Source organism: Indicator indicator, chromosome 13, assembly GCF_027791375.1.
Source record: "Indicator indicator isolate 239-I01 chromosome 13, UM_Iind_1.1, whole genome shotgun sequence".
Classification (NCBI taxonomy): domain Eukaryota; kingdom Metazoa; phylum Chordata; class Aves; order Piciformes; family Indicatoridae; genus Indicator; species Indicator indicator.
Window position 1 is genome coordinate 16,769,337 of NC_072022.1, and position 23,846 is coordinate 16,793,182.

Here is a 23,846-nt window from a genome sequence, read left to right on the forward strand (position 1 = left end):
ACCATCCCAGCAGGACCAACCAGCACAGGCACAACAGGGATCGAGCAAGGAGAAAGTCCCCAGGGTTGCAGGGCCAAGTCCTCAGGGTGCTGGAAAGTGTCCAGGACAAATATCTGAAGGGAGCCAGGGATTAATTAATAGGATGGAGGAAAATCGTGGTTGTTAGAAGCTCATTTGGAAGAGAAGGTGTTAGGAAGAGGGATGGCACTTCCTTGGATGCAATCGAAGCCTTTGCTCAGGGCGGGGGAAAGCCTTTAAGAACCACTGAGGTCTTAACACCAGCACTGAGTTACTGCCCAGTAACAATGCTCAGGAAATTTTCAGTGAAACATTTTCCCATATAGAAGTGGCTCGATTTTTTTTTCCTTTTTTTTTTTTTAATAATAAAAAACCCCATGAGTTCTCCCTTCCAGGAAAATTTGGACATTTGGCCTTCCTGCCCACTGCAGGGAAAGTTTCATCTTGATTTTCCTTCCCTCTCCACTTTAGAGCTTAAATTCTTCTAAAAACCCAAGCATGTCAGAATTTTTATTGGCTAATCAAAGCGAAGGTGCCTATTTCTCACTGTACTCATGCTCAGGAAAATCACTGAAATACTTACATTTGAGGAAATTTAAATTTGCTTCAGCCTGAAGGAAAGTTTTTAACTCCAGCTGCTTGAAATTTTACATGTACAAGGTTTTCTTGAAAATTTCTCACTGGATTTTGGAGGAGAATCACTTCCCTTGAATTTTCTAATTTCTCAGCTGAGAAAGTGTTTCATCTCAAGCTGACGCTTTGAAGCCAAATGTCACACTCTGAAACCTCCTCCCCCCTCCCCGGTGTTTCTCTCCACAGGTTTTTGAATGCCCATAGGCTGAAACAAAGATGGGATGTTGCAGCCGCCGCCAGAGCTGGGGCCGGGACCTGCTCACTTCCTCCCTTCCCCGTGTGCCCAGGGAGCCCCAGCTGCCTGCCCCACATCCTCGCTCCCACCACCAGTGCAGGCTGGAAGCTGCGGGGAGAGGGGTGACAAAGGCGTTACAAAGCCTTAAATGTAAAAGAAAAAAAACTAATTCGTTTCAGGGAGAAAAACACAAACTGTGAGAGGCAGAATGTGAATTCTGGCCTCGATGGAAAATGACACAGGCTGGAAAAAATTCCCACCCGCATTTTTACAGCCTTAAAGCGTGATCCCTTTTTTTTTTTTTTTTTGTTTCCCACCCTCTTGCATAAGGTCCAGCATGAATTAACATAGCCCAGACTTGCAGCCCTATGGCATGCCCCAGCAGTTTGCAAGCAGCACTGTATTTGCAGAGTAAACAGGGGTCAGTATGGAAGGTAGGTCAGGGCCATGTGTGCCTGGGCCACTTGAAAGAAGCATCTGCCATTTTTGGGAAGCAAGGGCAAGCCTCTGCCACTGTGACTAGCCATACTGGAACTCCTGGCATGTCTTGGACCCACCAAAAGTTTAGGAGCATGTTCCCACAGCAACCAAAACATATTTTTTCCAGATGTTTAAAAAAAAAAAAAAAGTGGAATTAAAGGGGAAAAAAAAAAAAGAAGAAAAGAAAACCAGCCAACAGGAAATTCTAAGAAAATGAAATCAGCCAGAAAATTGGCGGGTGAGTCCCTCTCCCTGGCCCTTCCTGGTGAAAGTTGGCTGAAGACAGGCAGGGAAGATGCTCATGGTGTAAAAGAGGTCATCTCCACTTGGGAAGCACACCAGGGCCATGATCTCCAGCTGTGGTTAATGCTGAGCTGCTGCCTTCTGCACCAGACCAGGAGCAGCTCTGTCCCGGATCAGAGCCTCCACAGAGACATTATCCTGAGACAGCTGTTTTGGGTTGTGTCCCTGCAGAATTAAATGTGTGCCTACAGCATCTGGGAGGCTCCTTCTCTGGGACTCAAACACAACTCACTTCTGCCCAAGAACTCCTATATTTTCATCTTGGTCTTCACTCCTCTTCCATTCATTTTTCTCCCCATCGTGCTTGGCTTTACAGCACATCTATTTAACCAGCAGCACTTTTTCCTCCCCACCTTTGGCTGGGTGCAAGGCTGTGTGGAGCCAATCTGGCTCAGGAAGGACCATGGGTCAGCAAGGAGGAAGGCTCAGCATTGCCCAGCACCCCAGCAGAGCTCACTGGCAGGTCAGAAAGACCAGATCACAAGCCCCCAGCTCTTCATTCTCCTGCTGCTTGCAGGTTGTAACCTCTGCTGTCCTCTTTTGTATCAGGCATTTGCTTGCAGTGATGCTGGGCAAGCTCCAAGCTGGTAGCGAGTCTCTGCTCTGCCATGGAGCACGTGTGCCATGGCTGCAGCTGAGCTCAGGAAGGCAGCTGGTGGATTTGTGGGCTTTTGTGCTGCAGAGGAACAGGAGGAAGAGGGAAGGAACGTGGCCTTCAAGGCTGCTGCACCATGGGCAGCAGGAAGGCTTGTTCAGGAGACTGAGGTTGCAGACAGCATCACTCTGTGATAAAGCACGTATGACATCACATCACCCCTTCTGCTTGCTTCTAGGCAGGAGAACCAGCCCCAGCCCTTCCAAATGACATCCTCCTCATGCTCCACCAAACACCATGTGCACTCCCATGGCTAAAACACCATCTCCATTCTACGGCCCATGTCCACTCCCACTCCTTGGAGGCTGGTGCCCTGAAGATGGGAGGCAACGGAGAATGTCTCTGAAACTGGAGCATCTCCAGATCCACAACCTGTCCTGGCTCCAGTACTAGAGATCCTTGGTGTTAGAACTAGGGTTCCTTTGCGTGATCCCAGCATAAATCCTTCAGAACAGAATCATAATTGTACAGGCTTCTGTTGTGCTGTGGATCCTTCTTGCTGCCTCCACACACAGTCTCACATTGCACAGCTAGAGCACAGCTGTGGATCTCCGCAACTGCCAGTTCTTGCTTACATGCCAGGGAACAAAAATCCTGGGATGACAAAGCAGCAGCGTGCCAGTGTGAACTCTGCCACCATAAAACAAACGTGAGGCTGGACCCGTGCAAGCCAGCATGGGCAGAGCATTCCCACGCATCTGGGTTTGGGGCAGACAGGTCCCACTGTTGGTCCGAGACAAGCTCAATCCCTTCCTTTGATGGAAGAACAGCCTCCATGGTGGGTCTGCTTTCTGGGCTTTTCTTTCCCTTGAAGATGCCATTCTGGGGTAACAGGTCCCTGCAGCTCTCAGTCCTGCTCTCCTCCTGTCCTAGGTGGCCAGGGACATGGGTCAGTCTCTTCTGTGTTTTGACACTTAGCTGTGACAACCAAAAGATGTGGGCTTGATTGTGTCACCATGGGCACATCAAGGGCTCAGCAGCAGACAAGAATTTGCTGGGTAACCCTGGATGCTCCCCCAGCTTGACTTCAAGAGCACAACTAGAAAGTGTTGTCTGGCTCCAACATGCTGAGGCAAGCACCACCTCTTCTTTCAGGTTCTGCAACAAACCACCGGTGCTTTGCTTTTGTGCAACACCTGGAGGCCTTCCAGAAGCTGGAGCAGGTAGAGAAGTCAAGGAAAGCTGTGTCCCTGAGCCTCCCAGGAAAGTCAGGTCGGCCTGAGGTCCTGCAGGGAGCATTTGCTGATGAGGCCCGACTCTGGCACAGCAGGTCAGAAGGGTGTCATTGCACTCACCCCCTCCTCAGGAGCACAACCAAGGTGGGTTTTCTGATACCCTGTTTTATTTTATCCTGTTCTCCGACCCCAGTTTCCCAGAAGCTTCCTCTTGTATTCTGGTGTTGTTCAGAAATTCCACAGATTCTTTCAAAACTCCCTAACTTTCTCCCTATAATCTCAAGGCTTCACCACCCATGAAACCTTGTGGTATGAGCAGCATTTCCCTGGTGTGGTAACGCTGACATAACAGGGTGGTGAATCAGGGGGATCTTGCTGCCTGAACTACATTGTATCATTGTTATTGCTGAAGTTTTGCTATTTTAAGCCATAAAGCCCGGCAAAATCCAGTCTAAGTAAATGGCAAGTAATCCATTGTATCCAATTTCAAACCTATGAATTGGTGAGAACTATATTCATGCAAAAGCATTCTAGTTCATGAGATCCTCCTCCAAACAAACTGGATGCCATTCGGTAATCCAAGTGGTCTGTAACATTATAAAGTGTATAAATAGCCCTTGCTGGCCTTCGCCTGGGTGTGTCTGAGGGGTAGGGGAAATTATAACATGAGCTGAAAGCTAGTGATGAGTTTAGGGCTCAAACTGACATTTGATTCTTGTTTCTGCACAATACAAACACTAAGGCAGGTCAGCTTTGCCTGGTAGAAATCTCCTGAGACTATCTTTTTCAGGTCTATAAGTAACACCTATCAAACGGGGGTGCTCAGTTCCCAAACTAACTGTGGTCCCCACGGAGGACAGTTTGCCTTCTCCAGATTTAGACCTGCCTGCTTGCATTAAAACCAACTCACCCAGCAGCATCTAGTGCAACTGATGCTCTCCCAACTTTTGCAAGAGAAGGTTGACATGTCTGCTGTGGTGGGTTGAAAATTCCCCCCAACATTAAGTTTTGCCAGACCAGCTCAGTTGGAAGCAAATGAAAGGTGCATTTACAAGCAAAACTACAATCTACAATGACATGCAATGAATATGTACAGAGGTACAGCCTATTTAAAGGTACAGCCTAAAGCTAACACATCTGCAGATGGAAGGGGAGAGGCTACAGAGCCACTAAAACAAGCGCAAGCAGCTCCCCAGATGTCCTAGCAAGATCTGTGAGTGCCTGGAGGTGATGGGGGAGTTTCATCAGCCCCCAGGTTACAGCAGCCTGGCCATCGACAGCCAAGCCTTGCTCAGATCCCAGCCTTGTCCAGGGCACGGGTGAACGAACTCCAGCGCTGGAGTTTGGAGCGGACACTATGTCCACATTCTTCAGCCCAGGGCCAGGAATGTCAGCTCCTGTCCTGACGCCAGGGGCTTGCATTCCTCTCCAGTGCTGTTCCCAAAAAATGCCAGCCCAGAATGGTGCTGGGGAGAGGGGTGCTGTTTGGTCTGGGGTGGGGATGAGATGTGCTAAGGCGGCACAAAAGGCTTTATGGAGCCAGCCATGGGTTAGCTTGTGTGTGCTCGCCCATGTTTACTAAACATTGCTCCCAGCCAGAGGGAATGGCTGGAATTCACCCCCCCCCCTTCACTCCCCACCAGACCCCAAGGACACGCGGGTGGACCCAGGGAATTCACTTCTCCAGTTTGTTGCCATGGCTGCATATTTCAAAGACCCAAGCAGTGTAAAAAAAAAAAAAAAGGGCAGCAGAAATCCAAAACATTTCACAGGGAGGGAAGAAAGAAAAATAGCAGAAGGAAAAAATGCAGAAGAGTAATGAGAAGGACTAGTGAGTCCAAGAAATGCATTAGATCATCCTTAGAAACGGGTGTCCGAGGAGTTCTCCATAGCTCAGGCTATTCTAATATTTATTGTGTGTTATTTAAACCATGAGTCCCAGCACCAGCTGGGGCTCAGGCACACTGCATGCTTCTCAGAAATATTATTGAAAGCTAATCCTGGACCACTTGAACTCCAGGACCACTTGAGAGGTGCTGGAAGAGACCCATTCACGTTGGCTGCACAAGACAATTTGCTTCCAGATGAGCTGCTGGTAGGATGACTGCAGGGATTTATCTTGCAAGCAAGATCCAGTGCATAGCTAGCAAGCAGAGTAGTGTGGGATATAAGCTATGAGTACAGTATAATCCTTGGAGAGGCTGAGAAATGACAGAGCAGTGGATGGCTCCAGCATGAGACTGCAGATGAGCCAGGGCAGAACTCACTTAAGTGCCTTCATAGATGGTGCGAAGGTGAGATGTGAACCTGAAGGTGGGCAAGCATGCTGAGTTTCTCTGATCCTGAAGGGACAGAGTTCCTGCTGTGGACAGGATGATGGGATTCTGGCTTATTTGTCACTTTGACCAGTTCAGGTTTGCATGGGAGCAGCAGCTGTGCCAAAACCCAGCTGGTTTGAAAGTGTAACCTTGTGCCACCTTTGACTCTATCCCCTGGGAGGCATCTGGCTCTGCTGCAATGTTTATTCTTTTGTGGGATTCCTGTCCTTGGTGTTAATGAGAAGAAACAGGTATGGAATGAAGGTGCCACAGCCTCTGCTCTGTGCTGGGAGCACCAGGGCCACAAGTGACCCTACATTAGAGCCTCTCTGAGCTGTGGCACCCACCGGAGCACTTTTCCTAGGGATGGAACCAGAGAGAGGTTAAACCGCAGAGCAAGGCACCCTAACGCCGAGGGCAAGAGGCACTGCCAGCACTCGGAGGGGGTCCGGTGGCCCATGCTGGTGGGGAAGCACCTCACGGCGGTCCATCGCACCTGCTGGCATCCCAGCAAAATCAAGCACTGGAGGCTGGGGGTGAGCCGCCGCACCGAGCCGAGCCGAGCCGAGCCGAGCCGAGCCGAGCCGAGCCGAGCCGAGCACTCACCGCACGGCCGGGAAGCAGATGCTGGCGGCGTCTGACAAGAGCGGAAGGAGGCGGCCTCAGGCGGCGGGGCCTGGAAGGGTCGGGCGGAGGCGGTGCCCGCCGCTGCGCAGCGGAGCCGCCGCGGTGGTGCCAGGTCCAGGCGGGCAGTGACACCTAGTGTCCCCCCGCGCCCCGCGCAGCGCGGGCACAGCTCCAGCACGCTGTGGCACGTACGTGTGCTGGCACATTAGAGTCGTAGAACCCTTCTGGTTGCGAAAGACCTTTCAGATCATCGAGTCCAACCATGCTCTGCCGAGGCTGGTGCTAAATCATGTGCCTCAGCGCCACATTTCCGCCTCTTTGAAACACCTTCAGGGATGGGGATTCAACCACCTCCCTGGGCAGCCTGTTCCAGTGTTTGAGAACTCTTTCAGGGAAGACACCAAATATTTGATGTCAAAGTGGCTTATTAAAAATTGCATTTAGTCAACAATTTCCCATGTCTTAGTGTGTTAATGATGGATTCCAGCTGAGGGCTTTCTTGCATTTCTCTCTGGTTTCATGCTGCACACAATAACAGGGCTTTGATACAAACCTCACTGCCCTTGCCTGCACACACAAAACATAGTTTATAAATTAAGGAAAGGAAATTTGTTGCCTTCTCCAGCAGGGATGAGTAGCATGAGTGATGCGATGCCAGTATTACCAAAATAATAGCAGTCTTAATCTGAACAGCAGGACTGTGTACTTTCTGCATGGCTTTCACCCCATAAAAACACCTGTAAGTGGTATTCCAATGCCTTTTGCATTGAGTGATGTTCCAGAGATGGTAAGCACCATACTTACAACAGAAAGCTCATTTCCACCTGACCTAATTGTCACCCTGACCCCCATGGAGATACATCCAGTAGGGAATGGGAGATAGAATTCATTTCTGTGTTGTATCACTGGATGCTGTGTCTTCTTCTGTCACCTGCACCTCAATAAAGAAGCCAAATAAATGGAAAACGTTGAAGTGGAAGTGCTGTGGGAGCCAATTGAAATCATGATTCTGCTTTACAGGGAAAGGCCAAGGAAATGTAGCTTATTTCACAAGAGAAATCTTGGTGGTCACAAAGCAAGAAAGTTCCTGGTAGCAGTGATTTTTAAAGACCATGAATCTTTGTGGCAGGAGAAGCTGAAGTGAAATGCATCAGTGAGAGGCTGGTCTGCTCTGTCCAGGCATGGGAGAGCCCACAGCTGCCTGTCTCTGCTCCCTGCAGGATACAGCCTCTTTGGATCCTCTGCCTCCTTCACGCTTTCTCAATGGAAATAACCTCTGAGCCACATGGCTGGGGACAACTCACAATTGGATTAAAATCCAGCCTGCAGGGAGAGCGAGGAAGCTCTCCCTGTTTCTGCAGTCCACTAGGTTAGTGACTTGCTGCTGAATCACCTGGTCTAGAAAATGCCTGGCTTGGGATTTTGTCACAACAGTGACAAAGTTTTAAACAGCAGAGGAATGAGCTGGTGAAAATATGCCAGGAACCTGGAAATCACTTTTCCAGCACTCTTGAAAGCTGTCATCGAAGACTAAGTGAGACCTGGCCTGAGGAAGTGCCTACTTACAGGATCCCTCCTCACTAACTCTGAGACCTTGAGAGCACTGAAATCTGTGTAGGAATACTGGATACTTTATGAAATGCATTTAAAAAATGTTTTGGGTTTTGTTTGTTCTTGTTGAAGGAAGGAGTTTTCATTGAATTTCAGGTATACATGACTTCACGTGGTGTGAGCTGCTGGAGAAAGAATGGTCCAGCAGGGACTCTGAAAACATCCAGAAATGGTTGGATGGGAGTAGGCCAGGTTGTCTTTCCACAGCCCTTTTCCAGACCCTTACCTCCTTTTCAGGATGAGGATCTATGAAAACACAGCCCTGAAAGAACAGATTGTAGTCAAAAGCACAAAGCATTTTAATGAAGCAAAACATCCTGCTAAGTCTTTTGGTTTTATTGGTGTTGATTACATTCCAGGGTCCAAAGGAAAGGACTCTAAAAGAATCTATTAAAATAGTTGGCTACGAGATCTGCAATGTAAGCATGGTTAAAATAGATCTATTTTTATCTCTATGAGAATATATCAGTTACAGGAATCTGTTTTTCAGAAGTAAAATATGTCTTCAATAAAAAGCGTTCAGTGTCACAGTTCTGTCCAGTGCTGGGAACAGAAGCAGATACCTTTGATTGGCCATGATATAACTCAGGTCCTGTGTGTGGCTGAGAAAATCAATACTAGTACTCTCTTTCATTGCTGTGGGTCCTGGTGGGTTTGAACACCTTCTGCACTGGTCCACAGGCCACCAGAAGCCATGGGAAGATTTCTGTTGCTGACCATGAGTCCATGAGTATCACCTAGCATTCACCATAGTCTTAGTATATTTGGTTACAGCAATAAATTAACCACTGCCAAATCTGCAGGATCTAATCATAGATGCCCAGCTTACAGACTGGAGCTGTAGCCCAGGTATCTATCTTGTGTGTGTGGAGAGCTCTCTGATGCTAGGTACTGCATTTCATAGAATCATAGAATCAACCAGGTTGGAAGAGACCTCCAAGATCATCCAGTCCAAGCGATCACCCAGCCCTAAGCAATCAACTAGACCATGGCACTAAGTGCCTCATCCAGTCTCCTCTTGAACGTCCCAGCGATGGCGACTCCACCACCTCCCTGGGCAGCCCATTCCAATGGGCAATCACCCTCTCTGTGAAGAACTTCCTCCTAACATCCAGCCTATGGAGTTGTGCTGAACTACAGTCTGTTGTTTCAGCAGAGATACGTGGAAGCACTTGAAGACAGGTTTTGAAGGTTCAATTGCACTGAAAGGCAAGAAAATATCAAACAGGAGATAAAAACTCAAGAGCATCAGGCTGCCCCAGAGACAGCTTTCTGGGGTACAGCAATACTGAGCTGGTCTTGGGTCTCTGCCACCCCAAATGATTCTCAAGATGTTTGGACCAAGGTGGTTTTAACGTCATGGGTCAGGGATGGTCAGGGGTTGGTTTTAACACCACCGCCCTTTGATAAACTAGAAAAAAACCCAATGTTTTTCAGTCTCACCCAGAGCACCCTGGGTCTGACAGCTTGCACTAGCTGAGGGACCTGACAAAGGCCCACTGAAGACAAATCCTTTGACCCAAGGTGAGACCTGGTCTTCTGTAAAATGGGAAGTGCTCCTGTCAAGATGGGGCTTGGCAGTATCTATTGGCAGCTCTTGTGAGCTGGCATCCCTCTGCCAAGAGGTACCCTTCAGTTTCAGGTGCTTGCTTCTCTTCTCTGTTCCTCCAGCAGATATATTTCCAAATTTCTCAATTTCCCCATCAAAATAATTTCATTTATAATTTTTTTGCCTGTTCTGATACAAGCTGAGCACTAAGCTCTGATTGTCTGAGTGCAGAATAAAATGTTACAGAAGTATAAGCCTTGTTGTGCAATTCACGCCTTAAAATGGCCTCAGATCCTGGCAACTATTGGCAGGGAAACCACTTCAGGTGAAACACAGCCTAGCTAACATCCCCATGGGTGTCTTGGGGAGGGAGAGGTGAGACAACCAGCTCTCAAATGTGATGAATGTATTTCATATTTAGCAATATCATGATGTGCAATGATCCCTTAATAAGGCCAAGGCATGGCACATGCCTTGACAACCACACACCCTAATCGTATCCTGTTGATGTGCTTTCCTCCAGCCACTGCTTACTTAGTGCCATAGTAGCTCTCAGTTAGCTTAATGTTCCCAGGATGTTTCTTTCATGAAATCCTAATGAAATCCTACCTTTCTGGGAGCTTGCATACAGCATTTCCCTCTGCTGCTGTGTGAATGACTTTTCCTCTATACATAGACTCATAGAAAGGTTTGGGTTGGAAGGGACCTTAAAGATCATTTAATTCCAACCCCCCTGCCATGGGCAGGGACACCTCCCACTAGCCCAGGTTGCTCAAGGCCTCATCCAACCTGGCCTTGAACACCTCAAGGGAGGGAACATCCACAACCTCCCTGGGCAACCTGTTCATGTGGGTCCACTCTCAAGCCTGTCCAGGTCCCTCTGGGTAGCATCTTGTCCCTCAGGCATGTCAACCCCACACTTAGCTTGGTGCCATGACCCAGCATGCCTGCTCCTGGCACTTCAAGTCAGAAACAATCACACAATGCTGCTGCATCTCATCCGCCCTGTGTGTCCTTTGTGGTGCCACCTTACTACCGACTGTGTCGCTCAACCTCTTCCCAAAGCAAGTGAGTGCTATGACTCTGCAGTGGCTGACCAGTTTGCTCTTCCTTCTCAACGGTAGCTTCATGGACAATTAGAAATTAAAAGAAGAAAAAGTAGAAGTCTGTTTTGAAGGGAGCAGGCTGGAAATCTGATTCTTTTTATCTGTGCCTCTGTGCTAGGTCTCTGCTATTCCAGTCACAGAGGATAGCAGCTTTCTCAGCTAGTGCCTTCTGTTCAGAGTATCACAGTATATGAGAGGTTGGAAGGGACCTCAAGAGATCATCAGGTCCAACCCCCCTGCTAGAGCAGGATCACCTAGGATAGTCCGCACAGGAATGCATCCAGGTGGGTTTGGAAAGTCTCCAGAGAAGGAGACTCCACAACCCCCCTGGGGAGCCTGTTCCAGTGCTCTGTCACCCTCACTGTAAAGAAGTTTCTCCTCATGGTGAGGTGAAATCTTCTATGTTCTAGTTTGAACCCACTGTTCCTTGTCCTAGCACTGTGTACCACCGATAAGAGCCTGGCCCCCTCCACTTGACACCCACCCCTCAGATATTTATACACATTGATCAGATCCCCTCTCAGTCTTCTCTTCTCAAGACTAAACAGCCCCAGGGATCTCAGTCTCTCTTCATAGGGGAGATGCTCAAGTCCCCAAATCATCCTCGTGGTTCTCTGTTGCATTCTCTCTGTAATTGGCTGATAAGATGACATAAAAAAGTTGGTGGAAGGGTCTGTATGTTTTGAGATTTCAGATCTTCCCTACCCTAAAAGAGTCCATGGGTGAAGCCACTTATCTATTTACACAATTCAATGTGTAGTCCTTCCCTGCATTCTCAGTTCTGCCTCTTGAGCTTTGGGAAAAGGGATGGCAAATTTAGAGATCTGGGAGAAAAAGGCAATAAGCTCCCAGCCTGTTGCACCCAAATGAGAAAGAACTGGAAACCCTGAGACACCTTCCTCTGTGAAAGACAGAAGTGGGACACCCCTCAGGAAATGGCAGCAGGTGAAGCAGAGAGGATGAATGGGTTTATCCCTACCCAGAAGTGTATGTCCGTGTCCCTGTCCATGGAAAGGGCTTTATGCTTCCATTACAGAGCCCTTTAGAAGTTGCCTGAGGAAAAAAAAAAAAAAAAACAAAACTTAAATAGCTTAGAAAACTTAGTGCTTATATAGGCTCAGCTGTGACATCATTCCCTAGGTCTCTTAAACCCCTTTTTTGCCCGTTTCTAATGTCTCTCCACAAGCAAAGCCAAAGCTTCACTATATTTCTGTGGAGAAGCCTAGCTGGCAGAGGTCTTTGTGCAAGCAGTGAGATGAAGGTTCCTGGGCTATGTAACCAAGGTGCAGTTTTGTTGGAAGCCATCCAAATGCTGAGGTCACCTGGTACTTGTAAAGCAGAGAAACTGTTTGAAGGCAAAAATGTTGGAAGACTGATTGAAAGAGGCAGAAGGACTTCATTCCTGTGTCTATGTGAAGGGGCCAGTTCTCTTCTACAAGGAATGTTACAGTCATTTATAATTGTAAAAAGGAGGTGGGAAAAGCCACCCTTTATAGCAGCAATGTCTGTGAGTCTGGACATGGAGCAGTAATTACCAAAGCCCTGTCTCCCATCTTCCAGCACCCACATAAATATCCCTATATTGTATGTCTTCCATGAGGTCCTAATGGATCAAATTGTCATCAGTACCATTAATGTTCAGCTATTTGCTTTTGCAGATTTCTTTTACATCCAGAAATGAATACCAGCTCTTCTCTGCCCCTTGGGACACAGTGGTGGTAAATGCTGATACAGTCATGCTCAGAGCACAAGCAGTGATGCATCCCACTGCCTAGTCAAGCAAAACTTTTCTGTCCAAGGGTTGTGAATTCCCAGCTATGCTAGCAGCTTTCCATGGAGAGTCTTTGTGTATCCTCTTGCAATATAATCTTACCCAGAATGGTTTTGAAAGACCATGAACTTAATGCTGCCAAAGTAGTCCATGCAGCCAAAAAAAATCAACAGGTCTTCAACATTTGAGCTGGCCTGTAAGTTGCATTTTTTCACCTTTTCCAAATGATATGTTTCTTTTCATCCACGAAACCTTCATCTGACTTGTAATACCCCAGATTATTCTTCTGAGTGTTAGCAGACTGCATGTTAATTATAACTGCAGGGCTCAACAAGCAGTTAGCTTCCTGGGCATAAAGGAACAGACACACAAGCAATGACTTTAGCCCTAAAAGTGTCTGTGCACAGGCTGGCAGATGCATCCTAAGAATGTGTTTATTTGCATTTGGTTTATGTGGTTTTGGTGACCTTTTGCTAAAATCAGCCAGTGACTTCCAAGAGGCAAGTTACATACTTACTAAAAAGAAATGCAGTAAAACAATCTAGTGTGGGTCCTTCTGCTGAATATTGCATTTCTGCTGAATATTCATATTTCTGTGCCCAAGGCAGAGATGATTGAGGTTAAGGTTAGTAAGATTATTGGTGGACAAGATGGCTGTATGGAAATTGCCTCTTTGTTCCTAATGAAGGATGGCAGCCCATAAATGAGTTATGGGGAAACTGGAGCATGGTGACTGTGTGGGGCTTCCTATGAGTCCTGTCTCCTTTAGAGGCTGTTCTATAGCTGAGGAGTGCCTGCATTTCCTTGTCTGTTCTGCCAAGTCTTTGAGAAGCCCACGGGGGGGGAGGGAAAAAAAAAAAAAAAGAAGAGCTGTTTGTCTCCTACCTGGCACCTACAACGTATTCCAGTCTTGCTGGGCTCATCCTACCTCCAGAGAGCAGCAGCAATTTGTTGCTGTTCCTTCATAGCTTCCACAAGACTGTGAGTGAAGCAGGGATCCCTCAAAGTGATCAATCCATGCCTACACACAGATGGCTTTGGCAGCATTGCAGCATGTAAGCTGCCTGCTAAGTTCCTCAGAGAAGGCTATTAAAATTTTGCTTGGTCTTTGGGCAAGCCTTTCAGGGAATGCATTGTTGAAACTGCCCAAGAAAATAACGTAAGTGTACTAGCTATCTTAGGATGTTAACAGCCTTCAGTTCTCACAATTTGAAGCATGCTTAGTTGTTATTACTGTGATCAGATTCTTTAGTTTAAGAGACTGAATGAGGACTGTTGCTGAAGCAGGCTGATTTTGTATTCTCTGCATTTCTCAGAGCTTGGTACAAATTCACAATCATTTATTGTGCTTGTTTTATGAATGCTTTTGCAATGACTTTCAACAAGAATCTTAACCCAGAGATGAACCTCAGTTGAACAGTTTTCAGCTCCTAATTTTATTAAATCTTTTTGAGTGACTTTGATTTTTATCATGTAATAATGTAACAAGGTTTGGCCTCAATCACACCAGATACTGCAAGTTGTCTGTTTGTCCATGAGTCCCTAAGTGAGGTGCATTAGAAAATACTCAGAGTCTGAAGTTTAGGCTATGTCTGAAGAGCAAGTAAGGACACTTGGTCAGACTATGGGTTCAGAGCCTGAGGAAATGGTCTGTGCAGAACCTGTAGTCCAGATCCACTCAGTTAAGACTGAAATGAAATTTGCAACACTATTTTCAGTATGCCATTCTATTTTGAACGTCTCATGCTGCAAAGTAAGTGATGTTTATTGTGGGGAGGTGTGCAAACATTTTCTCTTTCACCACAGTGATTAGAAGAGCAGAACTTCCTACACACTTTCCACTCAAATGGTTACAAGCTGAAAGACTTACCGATTAAAAACCCACCATGGCAAATTAGCCTGCAGTACTCTCCTCTCACGGTGTCCCATGTAGGTATGAAATTCCTCCTGACAGGTCAGAAGGGAGCATATAATTCAAAGCTATTAACTGATTTAATGGTCATAAATTAATACTGTGACACATCTGCTGAAAATCTCCATCATGCAGGCAGCTACCAGTGATGAAGTTGCTAAGATTGAAGCTGTTACTGCTCTTTGGGGAGTCTAGAGGAGCTGGAAAGCAGCCAGGTCCAAAAGCAGGTAGGAAGGTAACGATGGAGGTGGCTCTTCCATCATCCACCCAGAGGAATGAACAATCAGGAGCATTTAGGTCAGACGTCAGTCCAGGAAAACAAGATCCACTTGCTGAGCTGATCGCAACAGAGGTTTTGCTTTCAGGGGAAAGGTGGACCTCTTGAAGCAGGGTTTTGTGCCAAACTGCAACAGAAATACTTATATTTGAAATTCTGTGCAGAGGAGGATTTTGGGAAAAGGTCAGGAATGTTTGTACAGGAGATTCAACATCTCCTGATGGAATTTAATGTTGGTTTTGTCATTTGACTTGATTATTATTGCATTCTTTCAAAATATATCAGCTGTCATGCAGCACTGTTGTTGGCATTTCATACAATAACAAAACAGCAGACGTGTTTACAGATTAGATTTTACTTTAGGATCAGTATAAGCAGCAATGGTTCGGCTGGGATTGAAATAACTATCCTTGGTAGATCAAAGGCCCTCCTTTGTTACAGTGAAATGCAAGGCTGCTGTTATTTCTTAGCTCTGAAAGGGATGTAAGCAGAAGACAAAACTACAAAGCTTAATCTGCTTCTAACATTAAATGTCAGCACATTACCAAAAAAGGAACTTCTGTTAAACTAAAATGCTGGCATTCCAGAAGTATTTCCAGTTGGGTAACTTTCTGATCAGTGTCAGTGTCAGTTACTTCAGGATCTTTTTCTGGAATGTTTTAGCAAAGTATTTCCAGCCATGTAGAAGAGACTACACATACTCAGCTGCTGGACCTGCCTCCAGCCAAGTAGGCACAACCAGGCCAGGTTGTGCTAGATGGTCAGGACCCAGCTGTGGGGTTGGAAGCATACAGGATAGAGGGGATGACAGTAGAGGAGAGATGTGTAGGCAGGTGAAGGTGAACGTGAGGCAATTCGGTGAGCTGCCTGAGCTGTGGTGTTCGCCCCCTTCCAGTCTTCCCTCAGGACAATCTGCCCCTACTGCCAAGGCCAGTGGTATCTTGGGATGCATTAAGAAGAGTGTGGTCAGCCGGTCGAGGGAGGCTCAGCTCTTGCTCTGCCCTGCCCTTCCCTGGTGAGGCCTCGTCTGGACTGCTGCATCCAGTTCTGGGCTCCCCAGTTCAAGAAGGGAACTATTGGAGAGAATCCATCAGAGAGCCACTGAGATGCTGAAGGCACATCTGCCTTGCAAGGAAAGGCTGAGAGGGCTAGAGCTGTTTAGCCTGGGGGAGACCGAAGGAGGATCTCATTCGTGCTGATCAATATCTAAAGGGGCAAGGATCAGGAGGGTGGAGCCAGACTCTCCAGTGGTGTCCAGTGATAGCGAGGGGCAATGGACACAAACTGAGACACAGAAGGCTTCACGTAAAAACAGAGAAAAAATTCTTCCCTTTGTGGGTGGCAGAGCCTTGGCGCAGGCTGCCCAGAGATGTTGTGGAGTCTCCTTCTCTGAAAGCGTTCCAAACACACTTGGAAGTGTTACTGTGCGGTTGAGGCTGGGTGATTCGGCTCTGGAAGCGGGGTTGGGACTGATGATCTGCTGAGGTCCCTTCCAACCCCTGCCGTTCTATGACGAGGCAGCAGAAGGCATTGAGGCAGCGACAGAAAGCAGGGGCTGGGCCAGGTCGGGCCGGACCTCCTTCCCTCTCTTCCCCGGCACCCGGGGGGATGCAGACAGAGCCAGACACCATCTCGCTGGCGAGTGCTGTCCACGGGATTTCCAGAGGCGGCGGCGGTGAGCGGCGCTGGGGGCGGGGCTGGGCGGCCGCGCGTGCGCGGGGCGGGGCGCACGGCTCGCGGAGGAAGCGGCGCCAGCGGCGGCGGCTGGCGCGCGGAGCCATGAGCGGCGGGGTGGGGGCCGGCGGCTGCGGCGTGTGAGGGGCTCGGCGGGGCGGGGGGCCTTCTCCCTCCCTTCCCCCCCCCGTCCCTGCCTTCTGGCGTCCCTCCCTCCCCGCAGAGCGATGGTGCCGGGGCGCCGGGGCGGGGGCCGCGAGACCGGCGGGTGGAGGCGGCGGCGGTGGGACCGGCCCCTTTCGGCGCCGGAGGAGGCGGGCGCGGGGCGGCGGCCGTCGTCGTCGTGCCGGGTGCGGGACCCGTGCCGCCATCTCCTCCGGCTCTTGCCGCTGCTGATGCTCTTGCCTGCCGGTGCCGAGGGCCAGGCTGGTCCCAGCTCCGGCCCCTACGCTGCGGGGCCCCCGGACTGGCCCCGCGCCGGACCCGGGCCCAGCTTCAGCCTGTACCTAAGCGAGGAGGAAGTGCACCAGCTGATCGGTGAGTGCGGGCTGGGGTCGCGACGGGCCTGGCGCTGGCGCGGTCTGTGCGATGGAGGCCAGGGGCCTGTGGGGCTGAGATGCGATTGTGGGGCCAGAGCCTGAGGGGGAGTGGGGAAGTCTGTGAGGTTGAGGTGAATCTGGGGTTCCGGGCACTGAAAAGGGGATAAGGGAAGTTCTTTGTTTAGGGGTCTGGAAGAGGGTGGAGGACTCCGTGGGACTCAGTGGGGATGGTGGGGCTGGGGTTAGGAGGAATACTGGGTGTCAGTGTGACTGGAGGACTAGAGTGGTGGCAGAGAAGCTTCAGGAGAGGGCGGTAGATCTGGGGTGTAGGGGAAGATGGAGAGGGTTGAAGGACCTGGGGCTTAGGAGAGGGTGGGGGTGCTATGTTACTGGGGTGCGCTTGGCCAAACTCGGGATCTGTGTGGGTTTCTTTAGGACTGGGAGAGCAGGGAGGTGTGGTGAAAAAGGAGTCCGAGGACTCTGTGCTGCCTCGTGTGTGCATGTGTGTGGCTGCGGTAAGAAAAGGGTCCTGGGCTTTACCCTGATCGTGAGAGGTTCCTATCGTTCAAGTGACTGGGGATGGTGCCCCATGGGAGCAGAGTAAGCACCGGAAGAGGCGAGTTCAGGTCCATGATTTAATTAGCAAGGTGAGTGACATTCAGAGGGCAGAGAGCAGACCTGGCAATAATTGAGTGCGTGTGTGAAAGGAATCTTAATTTCTAGGCAGGCTGACAATTGCTGCACAAGTACTTGGAGGCAGTTCATGAAGTCCTCCATCTGGCCTGCTGCAGAACGCTTTTGCAGTGGTTTTGTGCTTGGAAAGTCTCTGTTTTATACAAAGATTTGTTTTCTGTAAGCTTTGGCTTGCTTAGGCTCTTGTTTAGAGTTGGTGGCTGGAGTCTCAAAACAAGTATATTGGTATCCCCAGTGATTTTATTTTTTTTCCATCAAGTGTCTTGTATCTCCCTAAACTGAAAAATGGCCAGTGCAAGACTTGATTTGCATCAAATGGACAAAATAAAAAGATCTCCAGTCAGTTTGAAATCTTTAAGCGTGTAGCTGACTGAAGTTACAGGGAGTCAGGGAGTGGATAAGACTAAACATTTTCACCCTTAAAGCTTACTCTTGTGTTTCTATTGCAGTCATTTTTACTTTGCATGAGCTTGTTGCCAGATGCTCTGTTGCAGATAGAGGATAAAAATGTCAGGCTTGCTGTTTAGCTGAGTTTTTAAACAAGTAGTTAATCTTGGAAATGCTGAGTAGTTTGAGCAGTCCCAAGTCTAGTGCCTGCAATCTGTTAGATGGATTTGCTCAGACTTCTGTGGTCCACTGACATAATTATTCATTCTTAAGTAGCAACTGAGGAGGGAAGATCTGCTGTCATTAAATTATTTTTAAATTAAATTGTATCCTGTAGCCTTGCTTGATTGTCTGTTGCTTACATGGTTAAAGTCACTTTTTAGTCAAGATGTCAATCACTGTTTTATCTCCCTTTAAGTATCTGACACTTAATGATCTCTTCTGCTTTTGTGATCCCAAAGGCTTGGATAAACTAAAGTCCAACGTGGAGATAAATTGGCACTTTTTTTTTTCAGTTAGTGGGATTCAGATCTCTGGAAATCTGTAGGGCAGTAATTTTCAGTATCTACCTTGTGTTGGTGGCACGAGAAGATTTGATTTTAAGGGTATCCTTTACATGTATTAGCTGCTGTAGGTAAGGTGTAGTTCAACAAGGCACTGGACACTGGCAATCAAATCTCCAATAACTTTGTGTATTTCTCTGACATAAGAGAGTCCAAAGGGATGGACAGGCGTGTTCTAGTTCATCACACTTCTGAAAACAAACCAAGCTATTTTTAAATGTTCAGTTTTGTAGTATCTGTATTGTGTTTGCATACAGTCAGGTTTACAGTTTAAACACAGCTGTTTGCATGATCTTTCAAAGAGCTGGGAGGTGTACCATTGTTGAAGAAAGCCTTGGTTCAGTGGATGCCAGAATAGACATGTGTAGTGAGTAGGGAAATGATAGTTCTTGTGAAGCAAACTGTTAGCTTCAGTGAAGATGCTAATATAAGTCTAGAAGCAAGTTTACTTTTTGTTTCTAAACAAACTCTCTGCTGCTGTCTTCGTGTGGTTGAAAAGAAAGCTCTTAGCCTTTCTGAAGTGCTCACAAACCTAAGTGTCAACGTGGAATTATTACAACTTGTGATGCGCTTTCGTGCTTCTTAATATCATCCTCTTGCATCTTTAGATCACATTTGATTTGGAACAGACATAAGCATACAAAGTGTTGACTCAGCCATAGCCATTGATACGGTGTGTCCTCCATGCAAAGCTGGGGCATCCACAGGGCCTGCTGTAAGGTCTGTGTGGTTGTACTCGAGTGTCTCTCCAGCAGTGAGGCTATGCCAATTCAGTGGCCCATTGCAGTGCTTCTGCTCTCCTCAAAACCAGTTCGGTGTCATACGGAACCATGGCCTGTGTTTTTAATTAGGTTGTGGCTCTCGTGAATAAAATAGTGACTTGCTTAAAATTATCTGTGGCTGCTGTTCTTTCTGTCGTGTGGCAGCAGGACAGATACTATGACTTACAGGGAAATCTGCCTGCTACTTTCCTGTGTGCTCATGCCAGATTTCCACCAGCAGGCAGTGTGATTCTGACCATGTGTCTGCCTTGGGAGGAATTGTTTTGACATCTTCAGAACTTTATGGAGAAGAAAGTTAGAGAAAACTGGCTTGCCTTATTGTGTGAGATGGATCTTTATTTTGAAAAGTTGCAGAGTTCCCATGGTCTGAAAAGAGGGCTTGCTATATGGCAGACAGACAGTGTCTCTGTTAGAAAAACCTTTTGCCATTGGTGTGGAAAATGTTCACAGCCATTTAAACTATAAGCTTTTGGGGAAAAATAAAATATTGTGGTTTTCACATACTTGTCAGATTCCACTCTCACCAGGCTGGGTTCAGTGATAGATGGAATAAAGGTAGAAAGAGAGCAGAGTTGGTCAGGGGGACTTGGCTAAGACAACTTCAGTGATGGCAACAGGGAGCCAGAGGCATTTGAGTGAGAGCAGACTTGAGGTACAGAGTAATGGAGAGTTGGGGAGGAGGAAGAGAAGCATTGCTTGATGGGGACAGATGTCCAGAGCACCATAGCTCTTTTTAGGGATGTTTGTGAACTCTTTCAGCACCCTGATTTGTAGCTTTTTGGAGTTGTTTTATATCTTTTTGGATGTGGTTTGTATGGACAATCTTTTTTGGCCCTGTGCATAAACCTAAAGAAACTAGCATTAGTCTTATGGAGTGGCTAACTATAGAGGCACAATAACACTACTTGATCACATCAATTCTTTCTAGCAAATGCCCTGTATTACTAATTGTGCAGGGCAGATGGTGTTAAATTAATAATGAGTTTTTCAGTACTGTCTGTACTTAATTTAGTGACATTTGTTCAGGTTTTCCTTTGAATTCAGAATGTGGTGTTTTGCCTAATGTTGAAGTGTTCCATTGGTCTGCTTTTTGCAGGAACCTATGATATAAAGGCACGTGTATCCCTGCTTGGTGGATAAGAAGCTAAGGTTTAGAAGTTAAAGTAAAATATAGGCATGAATATCAGGTAGCTAGCCTTAATAATTGATTTGGTCTGGTCTATTTAAAGTACATAGCATGATTTGGCACTTAAGGCGTTCATAGCGTATCTCCTAGACCTTCAGCTGTGAGTTCCTGGCAATTCTGCAAATCGGTTTCACAGGAGACCTTGAGTTATACTGTCAGAGGATGAGGACCAGAATCTATAGCTGCCTATGAAAACTTGGCTTAAGCAGTTTTTCTTGCATTGTGGGCAGTTCTTTTGTAGCATGAGATAGCACCTCGTTGTTCATGGCAGCAACAAGAGCTTAAGCAATGAGGACAATCCTTTCTGTTCTGTGCAGCTTTGGTTTTGTTTTTGTAGACCACATACCTTTCATCTGTGAAAATGGCCTTGTGGATAGCCCTTCTCATCACATGGTTCTGGTTCTTTTTAGAGACCATCTAGCCTGAAGGCTAAATGCGACTTCAGTCCTGTGGGGGAAAAATACCATGTTGCCACAGTAACCGAGGGCTGTCATAATGCAGACATAGGAGGGAGATACATTAGAATTGCAGGAAAATTGAGTCAGAAGTCATACAATGTTTCATTGAGTTTGCAAACTTCGTATTCTTTGACCTAGTTTCTTCTGAGTAATGATGCTGAATGCTGTCTTCTGTTGGTTTTGTATTTGCACTTGCTTAATTACAGAGTTAAATTAGTTTAACATTGAACATGTCTTTTTTTTTTTTCTTACATGTTGTAGAATTTCGTTTGAAGCCAGTATGCTGCTTACTAAAATGAGTTGTCTGGTCGTAAGACACAAAGTTGATGCAAAATCTGGTACAGCAGATGGTTGATTTGCTTGTTTTTTAAATTGTGCTGCTGACTTACAGAGTGGTTGAGGTTGGTAGGAACCTTGTCAGGTCATCTGGTCCAACCCCCTTGCTTAAGCAGAGCCACCTAGAGCTGGTTGTCCAGCACTGTGTCCAGAAGCTTTTCAGCATCTGTGAGCAGTCTGTGCCAGTGCTCAGTCACTCTTGCAGTAGAAGAGTTTTTTCTGGTGTTCAGACAGATTCACCCATATTTTGGCTTGTGCCTGTTGCTTCTGGTCCTGTCACTGGGCACCACCGAGAAGGGTGACTAGAAATCCTCCTCTTCTTTTGTTACCTGGTTAGTTGTCATTGCTATGAAAAGGGGCTGAAAATGGGTGTGCTGGTATGAGCTAGATGTTCATATAATCGAAAAGTTGAAGTATTCCTTGTGATTTTTAGTGTGTGTGAAGTATTCCTTGTGATTTTTAGTGTGTGTGAAGTATTCCTTGTGATTTTTAGTGTGTGTGAAGTATTCCTTGTGATTTTAGTGTGTGAAGTATTCCTTGTGATTTTTAGTGTGTGTGAAGTATTCCTTGTGATTTTTAGTGTGTGTGAAGTATTCCTTGTGATTTTTAGTGTGTGTGAAGTATTCCTTGTGATTTTTAGTGTGTGTGAAGTATTCCTTGTGATTTTTAGTGTGTGATTTTTTTAGTGATTTTTCTAGTGTGGTGTCCCTGCCCATGGTAGCGGGGTTGGAACTAGATGATCCTTGAGGTCACTTCCAACCCTGACTGATTCTATGATTTTTTTAAATCCTCTGGGGCCTGGATAAAAACCTACCTGTGTCTGGTTTTGACAGCATCAATACTAAGGCCACCACCAGCAAGCCAGTGCTCTGAGTTTTGTTAGCCGCACTCAAGGTAAATTTCTGTGTGAGATGGGTAACTTAAAGGTGCTTGTACATGGTGTCGCTTTTGGACAGAGAAAATGTGAAAAAAGCTTCTGTGTAACTGCAGAAGGGAAGTTAAATGACATGGTCACTAAAAAACAGATGTTTGAGTACCCTAAACTCTGGAAGCAAGTGTCTATGTGGTACATGACTGCAGTTCAGAATCTAGTTTGGTTCTGGCCTGTTGTTAAATCTTAGTTTTCTAGCTTTTTTAGTGCTTGACTCTGAAGAATGGTGCATCTTAGATGGGTTTTTAGGTGTTGCAGGTGAACGTTACTCAAGGCTGCTTTGGAGCACAGGAGGGATAAAGGCTGGCAGGGTGTTTGGAGGGTGCATGCAGCAACATCTGGCTGCTTGCAAGCTGCAGCAAGTTGTGGCAAGTTACTTGCATCAGAGTTGAGCAATCTGCTTTTGTTTTGGAGCCTTTCAAAGCACTTGGATGCTTGTCTGTCTGGTTTACCGAGTACTGTGGCTCATGTCAAATTTTTTTTTTTTTTGAGGCTTATCAGAACAATCTTCATTTGGAGTTTTGCTGCCCGGTTTCTGTTACCTCGCTTCTAATTTGTAAAGTTCAAATAGCCTGTGAATAGCTGTTTCTTTGGAGGTGCGTGTGGTCATATAAACTCTCTGCACTGTTTGTAAGGCTTGCAAAACTGGCAGAGGAATAAGCTGCTGCAAGTTAGAAATAGCCTGAAGGCTATTAAGAGTGGTGTCAGCAGAGGCAGCTTCTAGCCTTGTTTAGGATTGCTTTGAAAGAATATATTGGGTGTGATTACCATTTAGAAGGAAGTTGTTGAAATAATGAGTTCGTGTGTGTATTGACCTACTCAGCATTGCTGAGATGAGCAGTTGATATCTGTGGTCTGCTTTATCACACCAGCTCGTGTGTTTGAGGTTTAAAAATGCTGGGGGCTCAGTCTGGCTCCTGCCCAGACAAAGCAGTCTGCCTCTGCAGATTTGCTGCTCAGGAGGGACTGCATGGGCAGCAGGCCGCTTGGCTTACTCCCTCTGCTTTCTGTCTTCACTCAGCCCTGGGAGAAAGCAGCCATTTCAGCTCCCAAGAGGCCAAGATCTGTCTAGTGATACATGTTTGTGGCTCTTGTAACATTTGTGTGTCTGGGACTTGGAAGAAATCTGACCTCTGAGATTGAAGGCTAGTTTGGTTGTGGTGGGGAGACAACTGCGACACAACAAACTCAAAGCTGCGTTTCTTGCTGCTGTGATTTTACACCTGTGTTCTATTCGGCAGCATCTTATTTATCACTGTTGATTGTTGGCCTCTTTGAGTACCTACTGTCTTTCTCCCTTCAGTGCGCTGACAGAATGGGAACAAGAGAGAGGAATGGAGTCAAAGAGCTCTCTGTGTGCATGAGAAAAGCCAGCAGGAAGGCCTCATGGTGCTGGGAGGAAGGGCAGGGACTGAAACTGCTCCTAGGCACTGTCCTAGGCAGAGGGAAATACAGGCATGAAAAATCTGAGTGGCATTTTTTTGGGGTGGGAGCTGTGGAGGCAACTATACTGTATGGTGTGTGTATGTGTGTATATATATATATATACACCCCCATATAGGTATGTGGGTACTTTAAGAGATGGAAGGTTTGGGGGAAATCTTGTGTTTTTCTTCTCCCCCATCCT

At 47.0% G+C, this 23,846-nt stretch overlaps 1 protein-coding gene across 1 annotated transcript in view; it reads left to right on the forward strand.

Annotated features, from left to right (window-relative positions):
• Window positions 1-16,571: 16,571 nt before the first annotated feature.
• The window catches only part of RYK (receptor like tyrosine kinase), a 51,331-nt gene continuing 44,056 nt past the window's right edge, over window positions 16,572-23,846 (forward strand). The window contains exon 1 of the mRNA XM_054385911.1: window positions 16,572-16,881. Within this exon, the coding sequence (XP_054241886.1) occupies window positions 16,572-16,881 (310 nt within the window). The remainder of the gene's footprint in view (window positions 16,882-23,846) is intronic.